At 43.7% G+C, this 27,342-nt stretch overlaps 1 protein-coding gene across 1 annotated transcript in view; it reads left to right on the top strand.

The window, feature by feature from the left end:
- The window catches only part of LOC126416112 (cadherin-99C), a 627,926-nt gene that overhangs the window by 313,628 nt on the left and 286,956 nt on the right, over window positions 1-27,342 (top strand). Inside the window, exon 3 of the mRNA XM_050083623.1 lies at window positions 26,763-26,828. Within this exon, the coding sequence (XP_049939580.1) occupies window positions 26,763-26,828 (66 nt within the window). The remainder of the gene's footprint in view (window positions 1-26,762; window positions 26,829-27,342) is intronic.

Genomic DNA, 27,342 nt, shown 5'->3' with positions numbered 1-27,342 from the left:
GGATGACAAAGAAGCGAACTAGCTTTCAGAGACATTTGAATCAAAACATTTTGACATATTCAGGCTGTTTTACCTGTTAGTATTGGTATCCACATCATGTAATACAGAGCATTGTGCCAAGTAAAGTAACATGAGTACATGATACGTAATGTCATGTAGTATAACATAATACATGCCGATGTCATTAATGTATAGGATGCATGAATCCCCACTCTGGGGCCGTGCGGTTAAAGGCGCTGCAGTCTGGAACCGCAGGACCGCTACGGTCGCAGGTTCGAATCCTGCCTCGGGCATGGATGTTTGTGATGTCCTTAGGTTAGTTAGGTTTAACTAGTTCTAAGTTCTAGGGGACTAATGACCTCAGCAGTTGTCCCATAGCGCTCAGAGCCATTAGAACCATTTGAACCCACTCTGGGATACTTCCTGTTATAGGTGCACCCCTACTCTCTAACACTTCCTATTGTAGATGCATCCCACTCACTACAAGTACATAAATTTTTGTGTGTTTGTTCTCATCCTCCTCACCACACATGTAACAAGGGGTGGATCTAACATAGCGCGAGTATGTCAGCATGTTTTGATTTAACTGTCTTTGAAGCTGCCACATAGGTAAAAAAGCTAGTTGTGTTCTTTCACATCCGTAACTCTGCCCAAGACATATTTGTCTCTTTTGTATTACGATAGGAGTATTTTTCATTCTGGGTCGCAACTTTTACTCTAGCATAATTTTGACATTAGGCCACCATAGCTTCGCAAGTCGAGCAGATTTTTGTTGACTGGCGAAAAATGATCCGGTAAAGGTTTTTTTAGTGTTTTTTGCACCATGTTACTTGTATCCTGGCACCGCATAAAGGTTTTACAAAATAACAGAGCCACTATTAACTACATGTATTTTCTACCGGCTTACAAAATTTGAACCGATTCGCACAATTCTGAAACATAGAAGTGGCGCACTAAAAAAACTCACAGAAAACATGTATTTTGCACATAAAATGAGAGAGAAGCAATATTTTTGACAGAGAGTTTTCAGTATTATCGTAAGAGCGCGTTTTTTATTTATTTGACTCACTTTAAACTGCTCCTGCGCATTCACTTAACGTAAAAACAAATTTTACGCCCAACATTTACACTGAAGCACCAAAAAAAGTGGTATAGGCATACGCATTCAAATACAGAGATAAACAGCGGAATACGGCACTGCGGTCGACAACGCCTATACAAGACGACAAGTGTCTGGCACAGCTGTTAGATCGGCTACTGCTGCTACAATGGTTATCAAAATTTAAGTGGGTTTGAACGTGGTGTTGTAGTGAGCGCACGAACGATGGGACGCAGCATCACCAAGGTAGCGATGAAGTGGCGACTTTCCCGTACGACCATTTCACGAATGTACCTTGAATATTAGGAAAGCGGTAAAACATCAAATCTCCGACATCGCTGCAGCCAACAAAAGATCCTGGAAGAACGGGTCCAACGACGACTGAAGAGAATCGTTCAACGTGAAGTGCAACCCTTCCTCAAATTGCTGCAGATATCAATGCTGGGGCACCAACAAGCGTCAGCGTGCGAACCATTCATCCAAACATCTTCGAGATAGGCTTTGGGAGCCGAAGGCCTGCTCGGATACCCTTGACAAAGCTTTACGCCTCGCCTGAGTTTGTCAACACCAACATTGATGACTGGAAATATGTTGCCTGGTCGGAGGAGTCTCGTTTCAAATTGTACGGGTATGGAGACAACCTCGTGACTCCATGGACCCTGCATGTCAGCAGGGGACTGTTCAAGCTGGAAAAGGTTCTGTAACGGGTGGGGCATGTGCATTTGGAGTGATCAGACTCCGGATACATCTAGATACGAATCTGACTGGTGACACGTACGTGAGCGTCCTGTCTGATCACCTGCATCCATTCACATCAACTGTGCATTTCACCGGACTTGGGCAATTCGAGAAGGACAATGCCCCACCCCACTTGTCCAGAATCGCTACAGAGTGGCTCCAGGAACACACTTCTGAGTTTAAGCACTTCCGCTGGCCGCCAAACTCCGTCATCAACACTACTGAGCATGTCTGGGATGCCTTGCACCGTGCTGTTCAGAAGGGATCTCCACCCCTCGTAGTCTTACGGATTTATGGGCAGCCCTGCAGGGTTCACGGTGTCAGTTCCCTCCAGCACTACTTCAGACATTAGTCGAGCCCATGCCACGTCGTACTGCAGCGCTTCTGCTTGCTCGCAGGGGCCCTACACGATATTACGCAGTTGCACTAGTTTCTTTGGCTCTTGACTGTAGGTCGACTCTAAGCCATCGTATCTCGGCAAGATAACTGGATGAAAAAAAATCTTTTTGACTTTATCCATTCATCTACCTTCGTGAAAAGGTTGAACCAGTTCGCAGAAGTGGAAAATATAGAAGTGGTGCTCTTCAAAAACCTCCCAGAAGAATGTGTTTTTTTGCATGCGGAATCGAGACGAATCAGGATTTTTTTGAAACAGTTAAAACTTATTTAAGAACAAGGATGGGTATACCGATGGACCAAATTTGAATCATCAGTCGCTTTGCAGTCGTTTCTTCAACACATGGCGAAACCAAGGTGAAACGTCTAGACGTCACTGCTGTTCTGTTCAGAAGGACTCATTGCAGATGTCGGACTTCGTAGGATGGGCAGAGAGGTAAAAAAATGGTTCAAATGGCTCTGAGCACTATGGGACTTAACATCTTTGGTCATCAGTCCCCTAGAACTTAGAACTACTTAAACCTAACTAACCCAAGGACAGCACACAACACCCAGCCATCACGAGGCAGAGGAAATCCCTGACCCCGCCGGGAATCGAACCCGGGAACCCGGGCGTGGGAAGCGAGAACGCTACCGCACGATCACGAGATGCGGGCAGACTGGTAAAACAGGACAGGCGGCGAACTGTGGCGGAACTACCATCAGACATTAATGCTGGGCAGAGTACAAGTGTTTCTGAACACACAGTGCACCGAACATTCTTAACGATGGGTCCCCGAAGCCGGCGACTCGTGCACGTGCCGATGTCAACACCACGACGTCGGCAACTGCGACTAAAGCGGGCACGTGACCATCGTCACTGGACGTTGGCGCTGTGGCAGAGCGTTGCACGGTCTGGTGAATCCCGGTACCTTCTTCATCGTGCCGATGGGAGGGCGTGAATCTGTCGTCTTCCAGGGGAACAAGTCCGTGACGTCTGTACTGCGGGACGGAGGCAAGCTGGCGGTGGATCCACTAAGCTCTGCGGAACATTCACGCGGGCACCTATGGATCCAGTGGAGGTCCCGCAAATCACTATGACATCATGAGTATCGTACACTGGTTGCAGATCACGTACACCCCTTCTTGACAATCATGTTTCTCTACGGCAAGGGCATTTTTCCACAAGCTAATGCGCGGTGTCAGAAGGCCACGAGTGTGATGGAGTGGTTCGAGAAGCAGAGTTACAATTGATGTGCTGCCCCCCCCCCTCCCCCCCGCCCAACTCACGGCAGATCTGAAAGCGATCGATAATAACTGGCAAGCTTATAGCGCTCTTCCAATACAGCTTTCCACTTGCGATGAACTGTGTGTAAGTTGAATAGCTAAGATCAGATACGTTACTGAAATTGCACCGTTTGTGTGCGACTGTACGTATAAATATACTTGGAGAACCTGATACTAAAATACTTTCAAAAAATTCCAGCAGTCTAGAGCTGATGTCTGAAATACATCTATGTTGTATTGCAAACGTTTATGAAAATTTAAGACGTAATAATTATTCTCAAACAATCGGAGGTATCTCGATATCTAAGTTGAGTACATATTGCTATCGACCTTTGACGGGAAATGTGACACCGATCGAGAATGCTATCTATCGACAACGTGTTATTGAGTAGCTAAGAGGAGGCGATTGTAAGTAACTTGTGTAACATACAGAACTTTCTAAATGTAGTCCGTGATGTTGACGGAAAACATATTCGTCTAAAATGACCAGAAAATACTGGTACAACGTTTTATAGTTGTAAACATTTTCATTCAGTCGTACTGGAAGCAGTCGCGGATCTCCAGGAAACTCACATAACCGACGGTGAGTGTGTGGGAAGTTAAGTTCGTCTTGTGTATGTCGTTCGATAGAAAAAAAGGGAGCTTAATAAACGGCCAGACTGTCCATGACAAAAGACCAGCTGTGTTGCCTTTTGTATTCATTGCAGATGAGGCATATCCATTCTTGAAGCATTTTGTCAAATCTTATACAATCTGTGGGGTTAGATCCAGGGAAAGAATATTTCTACAAACGCTCTTCAGAACACGACGATTAACTGAATATGCTCTTGGAATAATGAGCGTTAAGTAGAGCATACCAGGCACCTATCAGATTGGAAGAAACTTTTAAACAGAGCGTCAAACTAAACTGTTCAAATGACACGGTTTCGAAAACTTTTTCTCATATAGTAAAACATTATTTTCATGTGTTTTTCAGCTATGATACTTCAACCTCATTACTGCCTCTCATTTTAACAGAATAAAAGAAGAGGAAATGTGTTTGGTACATGTAGTTTGTAATTCTGTTGCCACCTCATCAGATGACTTGTCCGAAATGAATCAGTTGTGATAGTTGTTTCGCTGATACCATAAAAGACACTGATAAAAACGGGTGCTTTGGAGGCTTCCGCTGACGCCATTTTCCAAACAGTACAGCAAAGTAAACACAACAGTAGTGGCTCCGATACCCGAAGCGACATCCGAATGCTACAAGAGTTGTGCGAACGCAGTCGGAGTCCTTCCTGAAGCGACAACTAGCTACTGTATTGGAAAAAAGCTACTGCTGGCATTCCTAGTCATTTTTGTGATATGATCTAGCCATTTTTATTATTCGATAATTTTCACAGTAAAAATGCAACAAGTACAACGTATTTGTATTGTTTAACGTTGCTCTTTTCTCCGCGAGACGGTGGATACCATGTATGGGTCACGTGTTAACGTTGGTCGTCCCTGCAAGTGCATACCTGTACAATGATATCATAATATTCCCCTGTCTGCAGAAAGCCGGGCGCCAGAGCTAGCAGCTGAAGAGCCGAGAGTTTCCAGTTACGCAGATGCACTTGCTTGGAAACGCAAGAAAAGGTGCAACAGTCGTGTGTCAAGTTCTCATTTATAGCGTGTGTGAGCAGTGAGTGTTGGAAGAAGACATTGTACTTTCTAATTACGACAGTCAATTATCACGTCATGCCGAAACCGGAATATAAATCCGCCAGAAAAATGTACACACTATAAGAAACGGAAAGTATTATTTATGTTTTTATTTTACATTTAATAATTGATCACACATGTTGTACAACCTTCACTTTAGCACATGGTTACTTTAAATGTTCGCCGTTGGCGGCTATACACATAACAAAACGACGAGCGGTCGTCGCAACTACGTCAGTCAATGTTACAGTGCAGACCGCTGCACATGTCGCCGTAATCTCCTGGCGAAGCTCCACCAACGCGCGTGGCTTACGTCGATAGACGTTATGTTTCACAGTTCCCCACAAGTAAATAGTGCATAGGTGCTAGATTTGGCGCCCGTAGAGGGAACTCAATGGGCCCCCTTCCTTCAACCCAGTGCCCCGGAAAACTGTCATCCAGGAAAGCTCGTACGGCTAGGTGGTAGTGTGGGGGCGCCTCTTCCTGCTGCTAGAAGACCTCTTCATCAGCACCATAAGGCGCACGTTTACCTGACAAAAGTGATGTGCGTAACATTTTCAGGTACACTTCTCCAGTAACAGTAGCATCAAAGAAAAAGGGCCCTACTAAGCCCCTAGATGATAGTCCACACGACACATGAACCCCTGATAAATTGACCGCTTTATCCACACAAACATGCGAATTTTCCGGTGCCTTGTGCACACTCTTATGCCAATTCACGGTTCCATTAAGTCACTCCACACTACCTTCGTCACAAATTGTTCGTCATCCGTTACCATTTGCTGATACCATTCGCAAAAGTGCACTCGGCGATCAGGATCGTCGTCATTAACCGCGTGCAGTAATCGTGGAACGTAAACTTTCAACTTCGCAGCTTTCAGGCTTCTTCGTACACACTTATACTGCTAACCCCCACTTCACGTGCACGTTGCGTAGCAGACTTCTGTGGAGAATTAGCAAACGATTCCAACACGAGAGCCGACGAACCAGGATTTGTAGCTGTACGCTGTCTTTCTTTGTGAATATCACAAATCGTTCCATGCAATTCAAACTTGTCAATGATGCGTTTAATTACTAGGCGAATTGGCGGTTCAGTTTCAAACTCCCGCCTCCACTGACGTTGCACTTGAACGGCATTATCAAATTTGAAAAACCACCTCACAATACATTTTCGTTGCTCGAATGTCAGGCGTGCTCCAGCCATCTTGTTTTCCCAATACCGACATGAAAGTACTAACATCTGTTGAACCAAAGACCATACTACAACAAACTCGTAACCCAAATCGAACGACAATATCGATATCACGATAGAGCCTGGCAAAAAGTGTATACGTTTTTCTGGTCGACTCTGTAACCGGGTGTTACAAACTTTCAGGAAACATTCCTCACACACAAAGAAAGAAAATATGTTATGTGGACATGTGTCCGGAAACGCTGACTTTCCATGTTAGAGCTCATATTAGTACTTCAGATCACATTAATCATGGAATGGAAACACACAGCAACAGAACGTACCAGCGTGACTCCAAACACTTTGTTACAGGAAATGTTCAAAATGTCCTCCGTTAGCGAGGATACATGCATCCACCCACCGTCGCATGGAATCCCTGATGCGCTGATGCAGCCCTGGAGAATGGCGTATTGTATCACAGCCGCCCACAATACGAGCACGAAGAGTCTCTACATTTGGTACCGGGGTTGCGTAGACAAGAGCTTTCAACTGCGCCCGTAAATGAAAGTCAAGAGGGTTGAGGTCAGGAGAGCGTGGAGGCCATGGAATTGGTCCGCCTCTACCAATCCATCGGTCACCGAATCTGTTGTTGAGAAGCGTACGAACACTTCGACTGAAATGTGCAGGAGCTCCATCGTGCATGAACCACATGTTGTGTCGTACTTGTAAAGGCACATGTTCTAGCAGCACAGGTGGAGTATCCCGTATGAAATCATGTAATATTGCTACAAGAATTTGCTATGCTGAAATCGGGTGCTAATAGTAGAATAAAAGCGGGTTAAAAGCTGTGAGCTGTCTGGGGAGAAGTTAACCGTGCATTACTGCGCAACTGTTTCACCAGGTAACTAGTCTAGGTTTACCACATTACCAATCAGACTAACATTGATTATAATCTTTTACAGTCATACAACAACCGGTAATATATCTATATATAAAAAGGAGAATTTAAATAAAAAGAAAGAAATCAGTTTATATTTGGAAATTTATTTTAAGATTGTTCATTGAAATTTCAGCATATTATACGTGAGTTATAACTGAGCTGGTGCCTTGTTTAAGGATTGTAAAAATGTGAGATTTTAATCTTACGGAACACATCAAATATGGGGCCAAGATTGGGAGACTGCATACAACCCTGCATTCACAAAACAACACCCAAAGAACGTTGAAACATAAGCAAGAAGAAATTAACCACAACCAACAGATTCAGTTTTCACCCAAAGAAATTACGTTCGTAACACAATCCTGTCCGTCATGTAATTACCACACACTGGTATACTAAATTCATATTAACTCTTTGTGAAATCTTCCCAAAAAGAATAGCTGAAGGCTACTTTGATGATTACACCACATGCTCCACGTGGTCAACTTGGTTTACAGAAAGCGTATAACTCCACAGTAATTTTGATAATTAACATAAATTCGATCGAAAAGCAATTGACAAAAGAAAAACCTTGAACTGGTTACTAACGTCTTACTATTGACCTGATGGGTCAAACAGTTATATAAGCACGTGGTACTGGTCTCGCAAAGTACACTCCACGTGGGTTGAACATAAAGAAAAGTTGCTATATTGTAAAATATTGTCAAGACGAGACGTTATAATCACACAAGCATTCACATTTAAGATTGATGAACTTAGTTAGAGTTACTGATCAACACGTGGTTCCACTTTACTCACAAAGTAATGACAAAGCAACTACCCCAAAATAATCTGAACTTCACACGAGAATTACACTACGCTGCAATTTAAGATAACCTTAGATATTTTAGAGCTAAACCCGAAATAAAGATGATTAAATTTTCAGTTAGGCTGAACTTAACAAATCCATTGTCCTATGGACTTAGCAGACACGCGCTTAGCCGGAGATCTTACCACTTCAGACGCTCGCCACCGCCAGACTGCAACTGCCTACTGCTGAGCGTGCTTCCTGAGGGTGGCTCACAAAGACAAACGGAAGTGGCCAGAGGGGCAGCTTCCTATACCAACATTACAACGGACGGACAGAACCATACTAAGGATAGAAACCTCTTTGCTTTTAGGAAGCGTAGCTACCTGTTCCGACGTTGGTCCTACTGTTCTCTAGCAGACAGGCTTGTCTGCTACCTTCAAGCATGCAACTACAAATACATTTGCTCATTCATACTCTCACACAGAAGGGAAGGGGGATGACAGTATCTTATCATATACAGTATATAAAAGAAAGCGGATGTAGGTTCCGTATGAGACTGTGTGACATGAATTACATATAAACTGTGTTTTAAAGTGTAGTAGTGTGACAGATCGTTCTTGTTTATGTGTAAAAGTAACACGTTCCACTACTCAGTCTCCTCCCAGATAGTCAGAAACGCCACAGTAAATTTAGGAGAGGAATTTACTCCATAAATGACAACAGATTTAAGAAATTAAACATGAAAGGAATCCAACAGAGACCTTTCAATCATGATAACGTTCTCCATTGAGCGTAGGTGGAAGAACATACTGACGAAACTAAAATGAGCTCTAACTTGGAAATTAAGCGTTTCCGGACACATGTCCACATAACATCTTTTCTTTATTAGTGTGTGAGGAATGTCTCCTGAAAGTTTGGCCGTACCTTTTTGTAACACCCTGTATAAACTTACAGAAAGGGCTGGGAGAATGATGAATCGTTTTTGGCTGCTGTCAGAATTCCCATACTTAGCTGTTCACTGCAAATATTTTGAGTTTTCTTTATTATTCTGCTGCTAAGTGTCTAAAGTGCCGTTGAACTAATCACATAAATTACGAATCGTCTCGCAAGAGCTGTTAGAGTTTGATCGTTAAGTACACATGGTAGCCGGTAATTTCCTTAACCTAACCTTCCAAGTCGAAAGAAAGTGTTCTGAACATCAGTGACCTGGAAATGGCGTAGTCACATATTTACGTGTCATTTTTTGTGTTAATAAAACTCTTTTTTATTATTTCAATTGGTATCTTATAAAAACAAAAGCGGTGAATCGTAGTGGCACTACACTATAAACAGACGTCGCCGGTCAAATGAGATCCCGACGATATAACCCAGGATTAATGTTCATACAACTCAGATTTCCAGTTTAAGTTTGAGCTGAGGTCATTTTCTACCTTAACCTAAGGTTAAATGCTTTATACAATCGGTCCTAAAGTTGTCATTATATTTCGCAATGCATATCTCCACATCCTTGAGAAGTGAATGCTAGGTTATAAGGCAGAATGAAAAAGTGACCAAGCTAGGATTCGATCCTACAACCATTGGGATTCCAGCCAGACGCGCTACAACTAAGCCTGCGAATTTTGTCGCACTTTCTGTGTTTACGATGTCTAGGTTATGGCGGCTGTTCGCTAGGTGGCATTCCTCCTGAAAACCGGATCAAACTCCTACAGCAGTGCTTGATAGCCTGCATTTACTCACAGACACGAGCAAGCAACTTCAGTTTTGATACAAGGTGATCAGAGAAAGTCTAGAAAAGCTATTAGGGGTGTTGCAGGGTAGGTTGCGTTGCGGCGTTTGCGACTTAGTTTAGCATCGAAGTTAACAACTCAGGCCGTTACGCACGAAAATTCTAGCGGCCCATTCAGAGACGGCGTCGCGAAGCATGTTCTTCGTTTGGTTTCCTAAAACCGTGTAAGAGAACGATGCAAAACTGTACATGAGACGGTAGTAAGGATCGAATCCGCGTCAAAGGCTGAGCAGTCTCGTGCGCTATCATACGCGTTATGAGAACAACTTACACTAATTGTATCTGGCGGGCCACTGAAAATTGCGCGCACAGCGGCCAGACTGTCCATCTTTCTTTCTTGTTGTTGTGTGGGTTCTAGAGCAGTCATTGCACCCCGCGTCCCCGCCGCCAAATGCCTCGGTCTCGCCACCCTTCATCGTCCTCTTCTATTCCTCCTCTGCCGGCCGGGGCGGCCGAGCCGTTCTAGGCGCTACAGTCTGGAACCGCGCGACCGCTACGGTCGCAGGTTCGAATCCTGCCTCGGGCATGGACGTGTGTGATGTCCTTAGGTTAGTTAGGTTTAAGTAGTTCTAAGTTCTAGGGGACCGATGACCTCAGAAGTTAACTCCCATACTGCTCAGAGCCATTTGAACCGTATTCCTCCTCTCTCCATCACTTCTTGGATATCACTTTCCCACACTTTCCGTGTCGTCCCCCGTCTTATCCTTCTAGAAGGTCTTGGGCCATCTGTTTTCATCCATTCTTTTCACGTGCACCAGCCATCTTAGCTGTCTTTCCTCTATTCCTTTGTAACAATATAATGTGTCTGTGTCGTTTCTTTTATTTTCTCATGTCTTACGTGGTCCAGTCGGGAAATTCTACATACTCTTCTCAAGTGGTGTACTTCTAAAACTCTAAGTGTCTTTCTGTTCCTTTCTGTGAATTCTCACCACTCACTCCCACAGCTTGTAATTGGTTCCACGATGAATTTGCATTAAAAGAATTTTCAATCTTTAATCTCAATTTTGAAGACCAAAGTACAGGATTTAATTTTTGCATAGCCGCCCTTCCATGCGTAATCCGTTGTTGGATATCTCTGTCATATCTTCCATCACTTGGTAGGATACTACGTAGGTAGTTAAACTCCTTACACACTTTAATAAGATGTCCTATAGTGGGTAAGTTGCTTCCCTCATCTCCCCAGCATAGACATTCCGACTTCTCAAAATGAATTTTCAAACGCCAAGTTTTATACTCTTCCAACAACTTCCTAAGCGTGTGAGATATATCCTCTTCATCGTTTTCTGCAACGACCTCATCATCAGCATAGAAAAGCGTGTACATACACTACTTCCCCAGTTCAGTCTCCATGCCCATGCACTTGCTACACCACAGGTCAGTGCCTTCGCACGTACATCTTAAAGAGTGTGGGAGGCAGATAGCATCCTTGCTCCAGTCCTTTACTTATTCTTAAGGTCTCGCTGGGAATTTCTTTCCCCACTTTATTTCCACATTCCGCCGACTTGTACAGGTTTATATTAGTTCTTTCATAAATATTTTTGCAGTTCCCCTGACCGCTGCAAATCGAACAATAGCTGTAGTGGCACTGTGACACAAGTTTTCTCAAGACCTATGAAGACCAAATGTTGCTTGCATTCCTTTGTAGTGTCTAAATGGTTCAAATGGCTCTGAGCACTATGGGACTTAACATCTGTGGTCATCAGTCCCCTAGAACTTAGAACTACTGAAACCTAACGAACCTAAGGACATCACACACATCCATGCCCGAGGCAGGATTCGAACCTGCGACCGTAGCAGTCGCACGGTTCCGGACTGAGCGCCTTAACCGCGAGACCACCGCGGCCGGCTTTGTAGTGTCTTCTTCATGATTTGTAGTAGGGTTAAAGATGTTATCTGCACAAGACCTGCCTTTTCTGAAGACCCTTCGTTCTTCTACTTCATTTACAAACTTCTCCATTCTTGGTTTAAAATATTTTCATACAGCCTGGTAATTGAACATGTGACATTTATGACACGATAATTGATAAACACTTTTTTGCTTCTTTTTTATGTATGAGACTTAGATGCATGAAGTTCCACGCTGTTGGAATTTCTTCCCCATACTGCATACATGTATTAAATGACTTGTTGTGGCACAGAATAGTAAGGGGCAGAAATTAGGAAAAAAAGTTATTAAAACTTGTTGCGTCCTGCGGTCGGCAGGAAAGAACTAACAGTCAAGTTTGAACACACTTTATTATACTTTAAAGAAAAAAGCCTTCTTTACATGCACTAAAGTTTAAACGCAAGACCAACAAGAAAACCCCACAATTCTTGTGGTAGCAAAACAGATAAGAACACGAGACAGTGAAAGAAAATAATGACCAAAATCTACTCTACCAATTACAACATGCAACGTGCTACTGAATGCTACGGCGAGTTCTAATTGGTGGAAACACTGTCACATGTCTTCTGGTGAAGTAGTTCCGTGTTTATTCGGAACGCCTGTTATTATTTACATGCACTGGCTATGTTTCGATCTGAGCTTTTGAAAGTAGGTCGGCAGCCCATCTTGCTTGTCTGTTGTGCGGGCCCTCTAACTAACGGATAAGGGCCCGCTACGACAAAACTCAGTCCCATTGCCACAGGTGGGAGCAGGAAGCGAGCCAGTATGTTGCACGTGGGTCGGGTTGTCGGTGGGGATACACATTTAGCAGAAAGGAGACTGTGACAGAAAACCAAAGGAAAGGACTCAGGCATATTTGTCAGCTTGTAAGATATGTTGCAAGAAATTCTATCTCTTTCACAAGAGCACCTGATGAGGAACTGACAGCAGTTAACAGTCCACTAAGTGAATATAGCAGACTAAGGAGGAAACTTGGGATAAATACGAACCGAGTCTTGCATATGACACTGTAGAGATGTATACCTAGATGCCCCAAAACAGTCTATGAACTAGCCTGAAGATGTACTCAAGATGATGACCTCCACCTCATGAACTTCATGCTGATCACCACCTACCGATGGAGAAACTGAGTACACGCAGAACTGTATCTGCTCAGCTCCCTGTAACTTGCTTACATATTCATACAGAATTCTTGGGTCATGCTTCATTAATTCAATTTGTACCTTTTCAGGCACTGGTGATTTCACAATTTTCATTTGTGTAGCCTCCTTCCATACCTGTGTCGCAGCTATTTTCATCACCTCTTCACCCTCCTTATTCTCCTGTACCCCGCACGCACTTTATTGCCTTATACTCTGTCCTTTTTTCTGTTAGTAGACTGGTAACCGGCAGATTAGCTCTTTCTTTTACGTCTTTCCTGAGCCCTGCAACCTTTTCCAAACTGTATGCTTCAGCCCACTTTCACGCATTTATCCCCACAGATTTCATTTTTCCTTTTGCAGCTGTCCTTTCTTAGTTCTCTATTCATTCTAAAATACAAGGTTCTGCCATGTTTGTCCCGTGTTATCAACCTCTTGTTATAGAACATCTTTTTTAGGTTTAATATTTCTTCGGTGCTTTGAGCCCATCATTATGGGGTCAGTTTCTTTCTCCTTCTTGCTTCTTCAGGGCTTCAAACGCTGCTGTGTGTATGGTGGTGGTGGTTAGTGTTTAACGTCCCGTCGACAACGTGGTCATTAAAGACGGAGCGCAAGCTCGGGTTAGGGAAGGATTTGGTAGAAAATCGGCCGTGCCCTTTCAAAGGAACCATCCCGGCATTTGCCTGAAACGATTTAGGGAAATCACGGAAAACCTAAATCAGGATGGCCGGAGACGGGATTGAACCGTCGTCCTCCCGAATGCGAGTCCAGTGTGCTAACCACTGCGCCACCTCGCTCGGTGCTGCGTGTATGCATTTGGGACATATGCCCCGCCGTTCCTTCTTCTAAGTGCCTCAGTTTGTCTGATAACCCCTGTTTCAAGCTATTTCAGTTGTATTTCATAGTATCCATTGTCCTTGTGGGAATATAAGCTTCTTTAATTTGTCTTTGGCCCTTCGATATATCGCCGTTGCACGTAACAGGAAGTGGTGTGAGCCACATTCTGCGTCCCTGTAGCTTCTAATATCATTTGTTCTTAAGTTGGAATTTTTATTGGCAATAATATAGTGTATTATTGATCTGATATTTCCAAGTATACTTGTGGATTTGCTTGTGAGGAAAGAAACCATTTGCAACCTTGAAGAACTCTGTCTCACACATATCCACTAACCTTTCACCACTGTCACTCATTGTGTCACAGCTATATCTTCCAACTACTCCACTATCGGTGATGACCCCTAATTTTCCATTAAAATTATTTGTTTGTGGGCGTTTATGCTCTGTAGCACATTTGTTATTTTTTCATAAAACACATCTTAGACTTTACTATCAGAGTCTTTGTAGGCGCATAAGCCCAGACAATGATAACTTCGTGGCTATATTTTGAGATTTTTACAGTCATTATCCTCTCATCAGTTTCCTCCCAGCATTTGATATCTCTTCTATGTCTCTTACGGACAGCTATCGAAGTCCCTCTCTTGGCCCTTTCCTCTTTTTTAACGCGAGTTCTCAAAGTAAATACAGTCTGCTATATTTTCATTTCTCTTCCCCTTGACCGTTGTTTCACTGACGACACATACATCTTCTTCAACCTCCCTAGTACCCAAGCCCTGCACATTCCACGTTCTTATAAGCAAAGTCCTTTTCCGTGGCCATTTTCGTCTCCGTGATGGTCCGTGATTTCTCCGAGGTTTTTTACTGAGATCTCGAACCGAGAAAATATTTTTTACAAGTGATGGGGAGCTGGGTCAGCAATTCAACCCCCACCCTCGACGACCGGGCAATATTTCGCGCTGCCATTCCGTAGCCATTCTGCCTTCCCAGGGCCTAGATAAGTCGAGGAAAGGAAGCATCGGGACTGGATGTAGGAAAGATCGCGTTCCTCCGCAGAGTTGTGATCGGCTCGGAAGATGCTGCCAGCAGCTACCCTGCCGCGCAGCCCTACGGCCCTCCACTTCAATGAAACACGCAATCCGTCTTGCCCGCACGCACAGTGCTACGGTAAGGCGGTGTCACCTGAGAGGGCTAACTTCACCGTAGCTGTTTGCCTAACTTCAATGCTAATTAACTCGAAAACGGCACAACGTATCGAATATTTTTCTTAACAGTTATTTCTCAGCACAACCTACCGTGAAGCACCTTTAGAAGCTTTTCAGACTGTTTCTGCCATCTGCCTGTCGTGGATGTTTAAAATGATTTTATCATTCATGAATTACGTCTGGTTAAGCATAGCACACTGAAGCGTTGAGGAAACTGGTATAGGCAGGCGTATTCAAATGCAGAGATTTGTAAACAGGCAGAGTACGGCGCTGCGGTCGGCACCACCTATACAAGACAACAAGTGTCTGGCGCAGTTAGATCGCTTACTGCTGCTACAATGGCACGTTATCAAGATTTAAGTGAATTTGAGCGTGATGTTATAGTCGGCGTACGCGTGATGGGACACAGCATTTCCGAGGTAGCTATGAACTGGGCATGTTCCCAAACGACAATTTCACGACTGCAACGTGGTGATGATGATGATGATGATGATGTTTGGTTTGTGGGGCGCTCAAGTGCGCGGTCATTAGCACCCCAACAAAGTCCCAATTTTTACCCAGTCCAACTTGTACACAATCCACTCCAGCCACTGTCACGCAGCATGATGATGAAATGTCGAGGACAACAGAAACACCCACACCATGGGCAGAGAAAATCCCCAAGCTGATCGGGAATTGAACAGAGGACCTCGTGATCCAGAGCCAGCAACGCTATCCACTAGACCACGGCCGCGCGGGAATAGCCCAGCGGTCTTAGGCGCTGCAGTCATGGACTGTGCGGCTGGTCCCGGTGGAGGTTTGAGTCCTCCCTCGGGCATGGGTGTGTGTGTGTTTGTCCTTAGGATAATTTAGGTTAAGTAGTGTGTAAGCTTAGGGACTGAGGATAATTTAGGTTAAGTAGTGTGTAAGTTTAGGGACTGAGGATAATTTAGGTTAAGTAGTGTGTAAGCTTAGGGACTGATGATCTTAGCAGTTAAGTCCCATAAGATTTCACACACATTTGAAGATTTTTGAACTAGACCACGAGCTGCGGACGAATGGACCGTGAATATTAGGAATGTGGTAAAACATGAAATCTCCGACACCGCTGCGGCCGGAAAAAGACTCTTCAAGAACGGGAGCAACGACGACTGAAGAGCAATGTTCAGCGTAACAGAAGTGCAACCCTTCCTCAAATTACCGCTGATTTCAGTGCTGGTCGATCAACAAGTGTCAGCGTGCGAACCATCCAACGAAACACCATCGATATGAGCTTTCCGAGCTGAAGGCCCACTCGTTTTCCCTTGATGACTGCACGACACAAAGCTTTACGCCTCGTCTGGGTCCATCAGCATCGACATTGGACAGCTGATGACAGGTAAGGTGTAGCGCCGTCGGACGAGTCTCATTTCAAAGTGTATCGAGGATGTGTACGGGTATGGAGAAATCCTCACGAATCCATGGATCCTGCATGTCAGCAGGGGACTGTTCAAGTTGGTGGAGGCTCTGTAATAGTGTGGGGCGTGTGCAGTTGGAGTGATATGGGACCTTTAAATGTCTAGATGCGACTCTGACAAGTGACACGTACGTAAGCATTCTGTCTGATCACCTTCATCCATTCGCGTCCATTGTGCATTCCGACGGACGTGGGCAATTCCAGCAGGACAATGCGACAACCCACACGTCCAGAATTCCTACAGAGAGGCTTCAGGAACACACTTCTCAGTTTAAACACTTCCGCTGGCCACTAAACTCCCCAGACATGAACATTATTGAGGATATCTGGGATGCCTTGCAACGTGCTGTTCAGAAGAGATCTGCACCCCGTCGTATTCTAAAGGATTTATGGACAGCCCTGCAGGACTCATGCTTTCAGTTCCCTCCAGCTATACTTCAGACATTAGTCAAGTCCATGCCACGTCGTGTTGCGGCACTTCTGCGTGCTCGCGGGGTGCCTACACGATATTTGGTACGTGTACAGGTTTGTTTGGCTGTTCCGTGTAATTATTTACATGTCTAAGGAAACTCCCTGGACTCGGACGGAGTGAGGCGCCAGGCCAGCTCCTCCTTCGCTGGCTTCGCTGTTCCCGCAGTGTGGCCGAGGCGTTTCTGCGGCCGCCGTCCATTCTGCCACAGTCGTCGCAGGGAAGTTTCGCGCGCCATCTGCCCAAGAATCACTTAAATTTTGCTGCCGACTGCACGTGTTTGCGTGCCGTATTTTCTGAGGTGGCTACGTGGGATCAGCGCGGTATTCGCCTAAACGAGTGTGGGAACACCGCCCTGAGTCCAGAGCCACCAGCCTGGGCAGTGGAGCAGACCAACTCCTCGTCTCTCGAGCTGCTCGAACAGCTGGTGGGTGTCCGGGATGGCAGACGTAGGGCTCACGTCGTAGCGGACGGCTGAGCCCCACTCTCCAGGAAGGTCACGTAGCGGTGCTGCCCACGGAAGTAGCCCGTGGCCTTCGGCGCCTTGACGAGGTGAGGAGGGGCCCCCATTAGTCGCACGCAGGGACCTGCACGTGTGACGTGTGAATATGTGCCCTGACAACGAGGGACGAACAGGACAGGTGATGCGGTAAGCGAGAGTCCTAGTGGAAATATTCGACACTAAACTGCAATAAAACGTCTGCGATTGGCAGCACTGTTTTTTGAGCTTATATGGGAATATTAGATCCAAACGCCACTGACACCTGACCGATCAGGGACTTGATGGCAGAGTGTTTTGGAGAAGCGTTGCAACGCAAGGAGTACCGACTGTACTATTCGTACACAAGAGATCAAAAATGTAACCGTCATGCAGTTACATGATCGGTTTCTGAAAATAACCCTTAAAAAAATGCCAAGTTCGAGATAGACGGCGGATTCTGAATGCAACATCCCGGGTCCATTTCTCCTAGCGCAACAGGAGGCAACTTGCTTACCACTCGTCTTGTAAAGATGTCTCGTCCTTGTACCCATTGTTTTTTTTCTCCGCCGGTCGCAGACTTTAACGTGCGTGCAATAAGTATTGCATAACGGAACGGCAAATAGGAGTTTTTCGACGTTACTAAAATGAGAATTGCCAGAAGACACGATGCCACTTGATCTGCTTTTATTCATAAAATCAGGAAAAGGATTTCTAGAGCTAGTCTGACATTAATGTTCACAGCAAAGTTCCCGAGCACTAATCGTCACTTCTCGACCACCGTAAAAAGCCGCAGAAAACACTTGGTACTATCTTAAGATTAGCAAGAGGTCGCACATGCACTTTTTCCGAGACAAGTTTCAACAAACTGTTCCATTTTTACGCTAAACCGCACTTGACACGCGGATTTCGCTGCTGCCTCTTGCGAAATTGATCGTAACTCCTTGTCAGCTATTATAGTCGTCTTTATTCCGAAAGGAATAATACATGAGAAACAAGTTACGTTAGCCATTGAAAGGGGCGGGGGGGGGGGGGGGGGGGAGGAGCAGGCAAACCCGTTTACTGATTCGTCTTTCAGAAAAACCGGTAAGAATACATGCATACCGATAATGTGGGAAGGTGTGTTAGGTAATCAGCGCTATGTTGTTCTCCAGAGAGAAACAACTCATTAATACTAATATTCGTTGCATTAGTTTTTAAAAAGACACCATTTATGTGGGAAGACATTGGCACTACTTTGTTTTGAGTCCATTTACGAAAAGGAGTTCATATTTACTGTAGACCGCAATATCAGTCGGCCAGAGAGAAACCTTTTGTTATTATTATTAGTTCACAAACCCATTACTATTTTACAGACATTGTGCATCACATCTTAATGAAAAAAGAATAACAAAATTTGTTTGAAGAAGAAGAAGGCTTTGTAACCTTCCCGTATAAACATATCCTTCCTGTACTAAATTGACTGAGAATTGAAACTGATTAATTTTGGACGTAAGCAGCGCTACGTCATGGCCTTGTGAAATCAACCTGAATAAACTGAAAAATTCTTACCTCATAATGGTGTCGCCGAAGAAGGCTGTCTATATATCTGCTCCAAAATGGCACAGCTTAGTGCAATGCTGGCCTGTCTACTATTACTGAACAACATTTGTCTAAGATTTGCATTATTACAAAAAAACTGACTTTGCTTGTTAATACAGCTGCATAGCTGGTCCTCTGATTATTAAACAACATATGACTATGATCTGGGAAAACTTGTAAAATATTTAAATTCAAGTAAATGACTGGTAAAAAATTATGTTCTCAGAAACCGTATTATTGAAAACATTCTGCAAACCATTACATAACTATTGAACATTAAAAGTCTGACTTAATTGGTGCTGACAAATCACAAAAAGATTCGAACAAATTCATATTAACATCTCAGACAACAAATTTAAATACGTGCATGGCGATGAAGTATAATAAAGTATACCTTACACTACATGGCAATGAACGGTGCTGCACCAGCGGCCGACGACTGCTATTCCTCTTAGATGGCTATGAACTGTACTGTAGCGGTGAGCTGCTACGATTTCTCCGTAACAGCGAGCTATTGCGACTGCTCCATTAAAACGAACTATTGCGACTGCGAGCGATTATTACTGCTGCCGACACTGCAGCAGAGATGTTTTATATCGCAGGCAGCGCGTGAGCAATACATCGAAATTACATTTGCTCCAGCAGGGTAGTGAACAGTAAACCTCTTACATAATGAACCCCTTACAGCTTATATTTTGCTTTTACTTACACTAAACAATTTTATATACAATTTCCAAATGTGTTTTTCCGTTCAACAATTCAGGAAACGATTTCTTTGAGGACATCCATAAGATTAATTTTTCCAACCCTGTCTTGATGAACATGGAGTAAGAGTATATGAGTGAGTTCAACTGAGTCGTTTGACACATTGAGATAAATTTTCAGTCGTCTCAAGGCGGCGAATAACCTCTCAGAGGGTGCTGAGTTGCTGACGATACTGCAACTGTCAGAATCAGAAGGATGAGACAAATAACTCCTGAAAGATTACTTTAACCCTACCAGGTTGAACAATAAGTTTTCTTCCTACAGAGGATAAATCACGTGGTTGTATACCCAGTCGTAATGGTTCGCAGCATTTCGACCGGTGCATGAAGCTTGTCCAGGTCAGAGCCTGATGTACATACTCCAAGCAATTCTTCCAAACGTCGTGGTGATGGAGGATGTATATTAAGTATCACTTCAAGATGGGACAGTCGCTTTAGATCCTCTTGGTGGAACTTTCGATCAATCTCATTCAGAAGGAGGTCAAGTGTTTCAAACAAATCTTTACTATATTTTCGTTGTTGAGACAGTTCTATGGGAACAGACTGTGTTCTGGGTGTTGCTATTTCGCTGGTATTTTTATTGGCTATGAGATGTTTGGATCCCTCATATTTAGATTTTTAGAACAATCTTTGGATTCGTCTAACGGCATATCAAATGCTTCCATAGTCCTAAGACTTGCAAGAGCTGCTTTTAGAACCTCTCACTGCGTTAAAATTTGGATTCTGTAGGGATCTGGCTAGTTCCTTACACAGTCCAGACTCTTCAGTTGCTATAACTTTACCTTATAACACTTCCATTTGGTCCGTGTTTGCATGGAAAAGGCAACAACATGGGAATTGTAAGTCCGCCTTGATGCAAAACACTTTGTTGTTTGTTTACTTATTTATTCCCCAAACTAGTTTCGGCGACAAATATCGCCATCATCAGCGGTTTTTTTAAATTTAGAACATGCAGAAAGTAGCATAGCTATACAAACACTGTAACACATAATTACATTTTTTTAAAATATAGTTTTCCTTGGATACTTTCATACTACCGTATTTATTGCACGTTATGGCATGTTTTTAAGTATTGCTGTCGCTGTTTGCGGCGTGTTTTCTGTGCTTTTTCTGTTGCCGTTTTCTCAGTGTACATCATGTCATCTGCAACTGTGTAAGCTGTTCTTAGGAAACAAATACTGCTAGGTGAACTTAACGTATGTCAGCGTTATACACTTGGGGTTGCGGTAGTGTTGTGGATACTGTTTTGGTGTGTTCTAGGCTGTTACGTAAGAAATAGTTTCAAACTTTTCGAGCCGCTTCGCATAGCCCCCAGGACTGACCTTTTTTCATCTCTAACTGAGCTCGTTACATTCAATATTTCGGTCACCGTTTTCTTGACCCGCTCATAGTTTTCCCTGAAATGTGCCAAAGATTTTACTCTTACAGCCCATCGGGTGGGATACATTGGAATTAGTCGTTGAGATTTTGGGTTTGGATTCGTCTCATCGACACCGGATAGTAGCACAACATCTGCATACACGTTTATCGTTTTTGGGGATTCCAGAATTATATTACCAGTACATCGCGCAATGGATCACAGCTTCTTGAAACTTCCTGTGGTGCCAAATCCAAACAATGGTTGCTGCAGTGGATGTAGCAACTGTGTGGCTTGTTCTGAAGGATTTCCTTCACACCTTTGTTCCGCCCGGACGTATTAGCAGCTCCATCGAAACTGTGGGCGTGTACAAACTCAATTTCTAGTGAGTCTTAGAACGATGTCTTTGATGGTGATTGCCAGCATTTGCGCCTTGGAGTCCGGTGGACTATATGAACCCAGAAAAAGTTCTTTTATTTCGAGCGTCTCAGGGTCAATACAACGTACACTGTTCCTGGCTAGCTACGTCCGTCGTTGCGTCTGCCACAGTTACGTAAAATGGGGAATTTTTTATTTGCTGCACAATGTCTCGCAGGATCATGTGAGCCAACAACCAAGTGTCACGCGGCATTTCAGTCATATCTTCTGTTCTGGCACATCATTCTTCCTCTCTTGGAGAAGAATAATGAGGTTCCCAGAGACCGTTTCATGACCTCTCAGTGCGTTTCCTGTTCGACCCAGGAACCCGAGTGAACTGATCATTACTAGCAAAGCGGCTCTTGCTTTCTCCTGATCGGTCAGCAGATGGCTTGGGCAGTCACAGGTGTGCTACGAGTATTTTCATGTTGTTGAATAATTGCGAGAGACTCCCGATGAAAGACTCTTCTCTTATATCTTGAACTTTTCCGTAGTTTTATTCCAGTTACAGAAACCTTCTTTAAGAAAAGCTGTCTCTTTCTGTGGTCTTCTATTGTTCACTAAGTTGATGGACCGAATGCAGTGATAGCAGAAAACACTGCCACTCTTTTCTTCGTAATGTGTCAACGGATAAGCCACAAACCATTCCGATTTACAACATGTTCCATTCTTTCGTGGAAACTTATGCTTCTCTGCTGGGTGAAATTTTCTTTCAAAAACAGGTGTACTTGAAGTAGAGCCCATTGTGTTTTCATGTCAGAATGGGGTGTCTGCAAGCTTAGACAGTCCTGTGCCACAACTTTTACGTCCATTGCCTCTACCTGCAATTGCTAAGGATAAAAACGTGCAACATGACGTACCTCGCACACATCACTGTAACATAAAAAGAGCTTTCAACAAGCAAAGTATGGTAATGGAGAATGTGAATCTCATGTGACTAGGGCCTCCCGTCTGGTAGACCGTTCGCCGGATGCAAGTCTTTCGATTTGACGCCACTTCGGCGACTTGCTCGTCGATGGGGATGAAATTATGATGATTAGGACAACACAACACCCAGTCGCTGAGCGGAGAAAATCTCCGACCCAGCCGGGAATCGAAGTCGGGCCCTTAGGATTGACATTCTGTCGCGTTGGCCACTATTTTTTTTAAAATCTCATTTTGTTCGTTTTCGTTCGTTGTATCTGCTCGGGGCGGACGTCGCAAGACACCCCTTTCAGTTCGTCGTTGATCCATTAACTCATTTTTTTTTTTATTACAGAGGGCAGCTAACCCTCTGACCGAACACGTTGAGTTACCGTGCCGGCAACCACTCAGCTACCGGGGGCGGACATGGTAATGGTGAGGACATAGTATAATAGCACAAGCGTAGGAAGAAACACTCATAGTTGACCATAAGATATTTAGCTTACCAGTGTCACTGCTTGTGCTTTCTTGTAAGTATCTTCGACTAGTATTACAACTATCAGACTGAGACTGGCCATTGTCATGGGTAACACTAAAAACACGGTCTGAAGTTTTTAGTGCCACTACCACCTTCAAAAAATTCCTTGATATATTTTTTGTGACAGTATGCAGTACCACACCTAAAATAACAAAATAGTAGTAATCGTATATAAATATCAGTGATGACTTTGTTTTATAGCATCACATGAGAAACGTTGCATAGCGAATATAAAAAGAGAGCGAAAAGTTAGGTATTGAAATTTAAAAATGACGCTCTAACTCGCTAATTGTATGTGTTGCAAGTAAGAGCAATCACTGTAAACATTATTAAACATCTATAAGGGAAATGAGATGAATACACTAAGCAGATTCAGAAGGATGTAGGTTGCAGCAGGTACTGGGAGATGAAGAAGGTTTCACAGGATAGAGTAGCATGGAGAGCTGCATCAAACCAGTCTCAGGACTGAAGACCACAACAACAATAAGGGAAATACAAAAGGAGGGTGCAAACTATACCTTGAAGCAAATGGAAAAACATTAACATAAGACATAACAAACAAACTTGCACAATTGATTCCAAAGCGATTGCGACTGATGATTTACGTATTAGGTGGAAACTCACATGGTAAGTAAAATATTTGTTCAGAGATGAACTGCCGTATAAAGCACTGTGTTTCTGTGTTTGTTTGACGTTCAACTTTCAGTTATTAAATCAATTTAAGTAAATTGAACAATGTTTATACCGTTACATGTATCATTTGTGAACTCAGGTCTCGTTTTCTGTTTACGAATGCTTTTCTCAATGGCTGTATAACAGGCAAGAATGAAGCTTTTTACCAGATGCGACTGTATATTTTTACTTACTGCTGTTGTTACGACATTATTGTATACGTTAACTTGAATTATAGCACTGTACTTTTTCTTTGATAAGCTAACGAATGGCAGTAATACACTTCCACGTTGTGATAGATAAAAACACGTCAGTGTTTACTGTACAGAGAACTACTCATCTCTATGCGCACTAAACCTTGTCCTTGTTTCAGTGTCTTGAGCTGTTTATGATCACGCTCCACTCTGCATGGCGTGCAGAAACTTATCATGTGCGGCGTATCACTAACGTATACAATCCATTTACTCTTCACTGGAAAGATACAGCTTTCCTACCACGATAAAAAAATTACTTCCTCACGTTAGCTGCAGTTGGTACGCTGCAATACATGACCTAAAATGCACAAAATGTAAAGTAGCCAGTGAGGATCCACTGCAGGTACTAAGGCAGTTAGGTGGGAGGGGAGAAAACTTGGATTCCATGGTCGAGCGGCTGCTCATAAGCCACACATCGCGCCGGTAAATGCAAAACGACGCCTCGCTTGGTGTAAGGAGCGTAAGCACTGGACGATTGAACGGTGGAGAAACTTTGTGTGGAGTGGCGAATCACGCTACACAATGTGGCGATCCGATGGCAGGGTGTGGGTATGGCGAGTGCCCGGTGAACTTCATCTGCCAGCGTGTGTAGTGCCAAGAGTGAAATTCGGAGGCGGTGGTGTTGTGGTGTGGTCGTGTTTTTCATGTAGGGGGCTTCCACCCCTTGTTGTTTTGGGTGGCACTATCACAGCACAGGGCTACATTGATGTTTTGAGCACCTTCTTTCCTCTCATTGTTGAAGAGCAATTCGGGATAGCAATTGCATCTTTCAACACGATCGAGCACCTGTTCATAATTCACGGCCTGTGGTTGAGTGGTTACACGACAAGAACATTCCTGTAATGGACTGGCCTGCACAGAGTCCTGACCTGAATCTTATAGAAAACCTCAGTGCAGCACTCCGTGAAGAATGGGCTGTCATTCCCCAAGAAACCTTTCAGCACCTGATTGAACGTATGCCTGCGAGAGTGGAACGTGTCTTCAAGGCTAAGGGTGGGCCAACACCATATTGAATTCCATCTTTACCGATGGCGGACGCGACCAACTTCTAAGTCATTTTGAGCCAGGTGTCCGGATACTTCTGATCACATAGTGTATAAGACATGGCTCTTCCACTACGTAAATCGTGCACATGAGACATTTACTGAAAGGTGACACAAGTAGAAGCATCCTATATTGGTAACTGAGACACTTACAGGCTCTCCATAAAATTAAACGAGAGGCCTGCAATGGTAGAATCAGTTTCAGATTCGTTTTAAGTGCACGTAATTTCTGGAAGAATTTATCAGCACACCTTTTGTGCAGTATTAACTTAGCTATTGGTACGCTTTTAGTAGCATAGACAGAGTTGGACTTGTTTTTCCACCGAGCTCTTCACATGCGCTACACGGTGCACCCGTGGCTACCCAAATTTTAAATTAAAATGTCCACGGAAAATTTTCAAATAAAATTGACAGTCAGCTTGAATATCCGGTCTAATGTTGTTGAACATTTGTCACATAATCTTGAGGTTAAGTTTAGAGTCAAAATAATTCCATTCTTCATTGGTATAATGTGCTTTCTCACTGGAAATGAGTTGATGTAATTTTTTACTTGCACTATTAAAGCCATTGGTTTAGCATTTCCAGGACGACATTTTCCCCTCTCGTCTTGTAGAGATTTACCTTCTGTCAACAGATTGCGCAGGCGGCTTACTCCGTCACTGCTGACACCGGAAATACTTTGGAAGGTCGTTTTACAAAGCCGAATCTTACCGTCATGCCCTGATAGCCAATAAACGTATGACTGTCCTTTTGATTCCTTCCTCCTACATTCCTTATCACTTCTAGGCTTCTTTCTTGCCATTGATTTTAGTACTGTGAGGCTTGGAGCAATCCTTCCTGTTCATTTTTTGTTTGGAAGTTACTAAATTTAGCGTATAATTCTATCTTGCTGCCTTCTGTTACCTTGGTTGTCATGCATTTCATCCGACTAATGGAAATAGAATTACGTGTAAAATTTAATGTTGTACATTATTATGTTCACTGTGGCAATTAAACCTTAATTTTGAAGCAATACAAAGTTTCAGATTAGAATTCACCTGCAGCGGTAACACGATGTTTTGGTTACTCTATTTCTTTTTCAATTAGTATACGCTTCTTTTTTCACTCTTACTTAGTTTGGTGTTTCGGAAATGAAATGAAATGATCGTATGGCATTTATTGGGCGGGATATCCCCTTCGGGTTTCGGGTTCAGTTGACTCCACTTGCGTGTCAATGATGATGAAAATGATGATGGATACACAACACCCAGTCCCATGCCGGGAACCGAACCCGGACCCCCTTGCGTGGTAGGTGGTGACGCTACCGCAGTGCTACCCAAGTTTCGGAAACCCCTCTGCATTCTTTCTTTTTTTTCCTGCTTCCTGGCATTTGTCACTCGCATCACCACTGTCTGTCATTTTATCACCAGTAACAGCGTGAATCGATTAAATCAAATAGTAAGAGGCAATATCGACTGTTCTCTCTGTTTAAAACAGTGCTGACTACTTCAACTTCAGAGAAAGCCGGTATCTTTCGTACTTGAGGATTTCTCTTCAGGTAAGGTGATACAATGGCTGCTTAACAATACCAAAAATGCCAGAACGTACGGGATTTCTCCAGACCGTACCATCTAAGTAGGTAACTCGATTCTGTCAAAAACTGGACATGTGGGGTTTCTGAATATTCCGATTCAATTAGTAACGTTCGGAAACCGTAGGTGGAACCGTCAGCCGCAGAGCACGTTTGAGTGGCGTGGTCCAGGGGCTGTGGCGGCTTCCCACTGTCCATGCGCTGCGTACCCGGCTGATGGGGAAGAGGTGCATCGACGTGTCTTCAGTTGTAGGCCAGATACAGGCAAGGATTGCCTCTTAGTAGTAGGCTTTGCGGCCAGCGCTGTGTTCCGATTGTAACTTGTTGCTTGTTTTCTGTGTTGCAGGGCTGTGCGAGCTGGAGTCTGGGCAGTCCAACATCATCCTGGACATCGAGGAGAGCAGCGGCTCGCGTAAGTCTGCTCCAGCTGTGCTGTTAGGCAGCCTAGCGCATATACTCTTTTTTTTTTTTACTTTTTTTAATCGATTGGTTTGTGTGTGTGTGTGTGTAGTTTGCTGTGCGTAAATATGTTTTTTTTTTATATACATATGTATGTATGTGTGGGGAAGAGAGGCAGAGAGAGAGAGAGAGAAAAGGAGGGAATGAGATTCATTAGTTATTTATCCTGGTTACATTTCGGTTTGCTATTGTTTAGGTGGCTAGCATGATCAAAGAGTTATTGCTTATATGGATTCTGTCGTTGAATACCCTTTTCTTCCATTGCAATGGCTCTTTGTATGTGAAATTTTTCTTACAATGTCAGGAGCTTTTTGTTCTGATTATTCACTCTGATAACTGTCATGTCACATTTCATGTTTGACTTTCGTATTAGATCACACTTTGTACTTAATATAACAGTTGCTCGCCAAGTTGGCTGTGGATGGATTTTAGGCGGTTTTCCATCTGCCTCGCCGAATCCGGGCTGG

The sequence above is a fragment of the Schistocerca serialis genome, chromosome 8 (assembly GCF_023864345.2).
Source record: "Schistocerca serialis cubense isolate TAMUIC-IGC-003099 chromosome 8, iqSchSeri2.2, whole genome shotgun sequence".
NCBI classification, from domain to species: domain Eukaryota; kingdom Metazoa; phylum Arthropoda; class Insecta; order Orthoptera; family Acrididae; genus Schistocerca; species Schistocerca serialis.
Note: the sequence above shows the minus strand (reverse complement) of the source record. Positions and strands in the feature narration are given on the sequence as shown.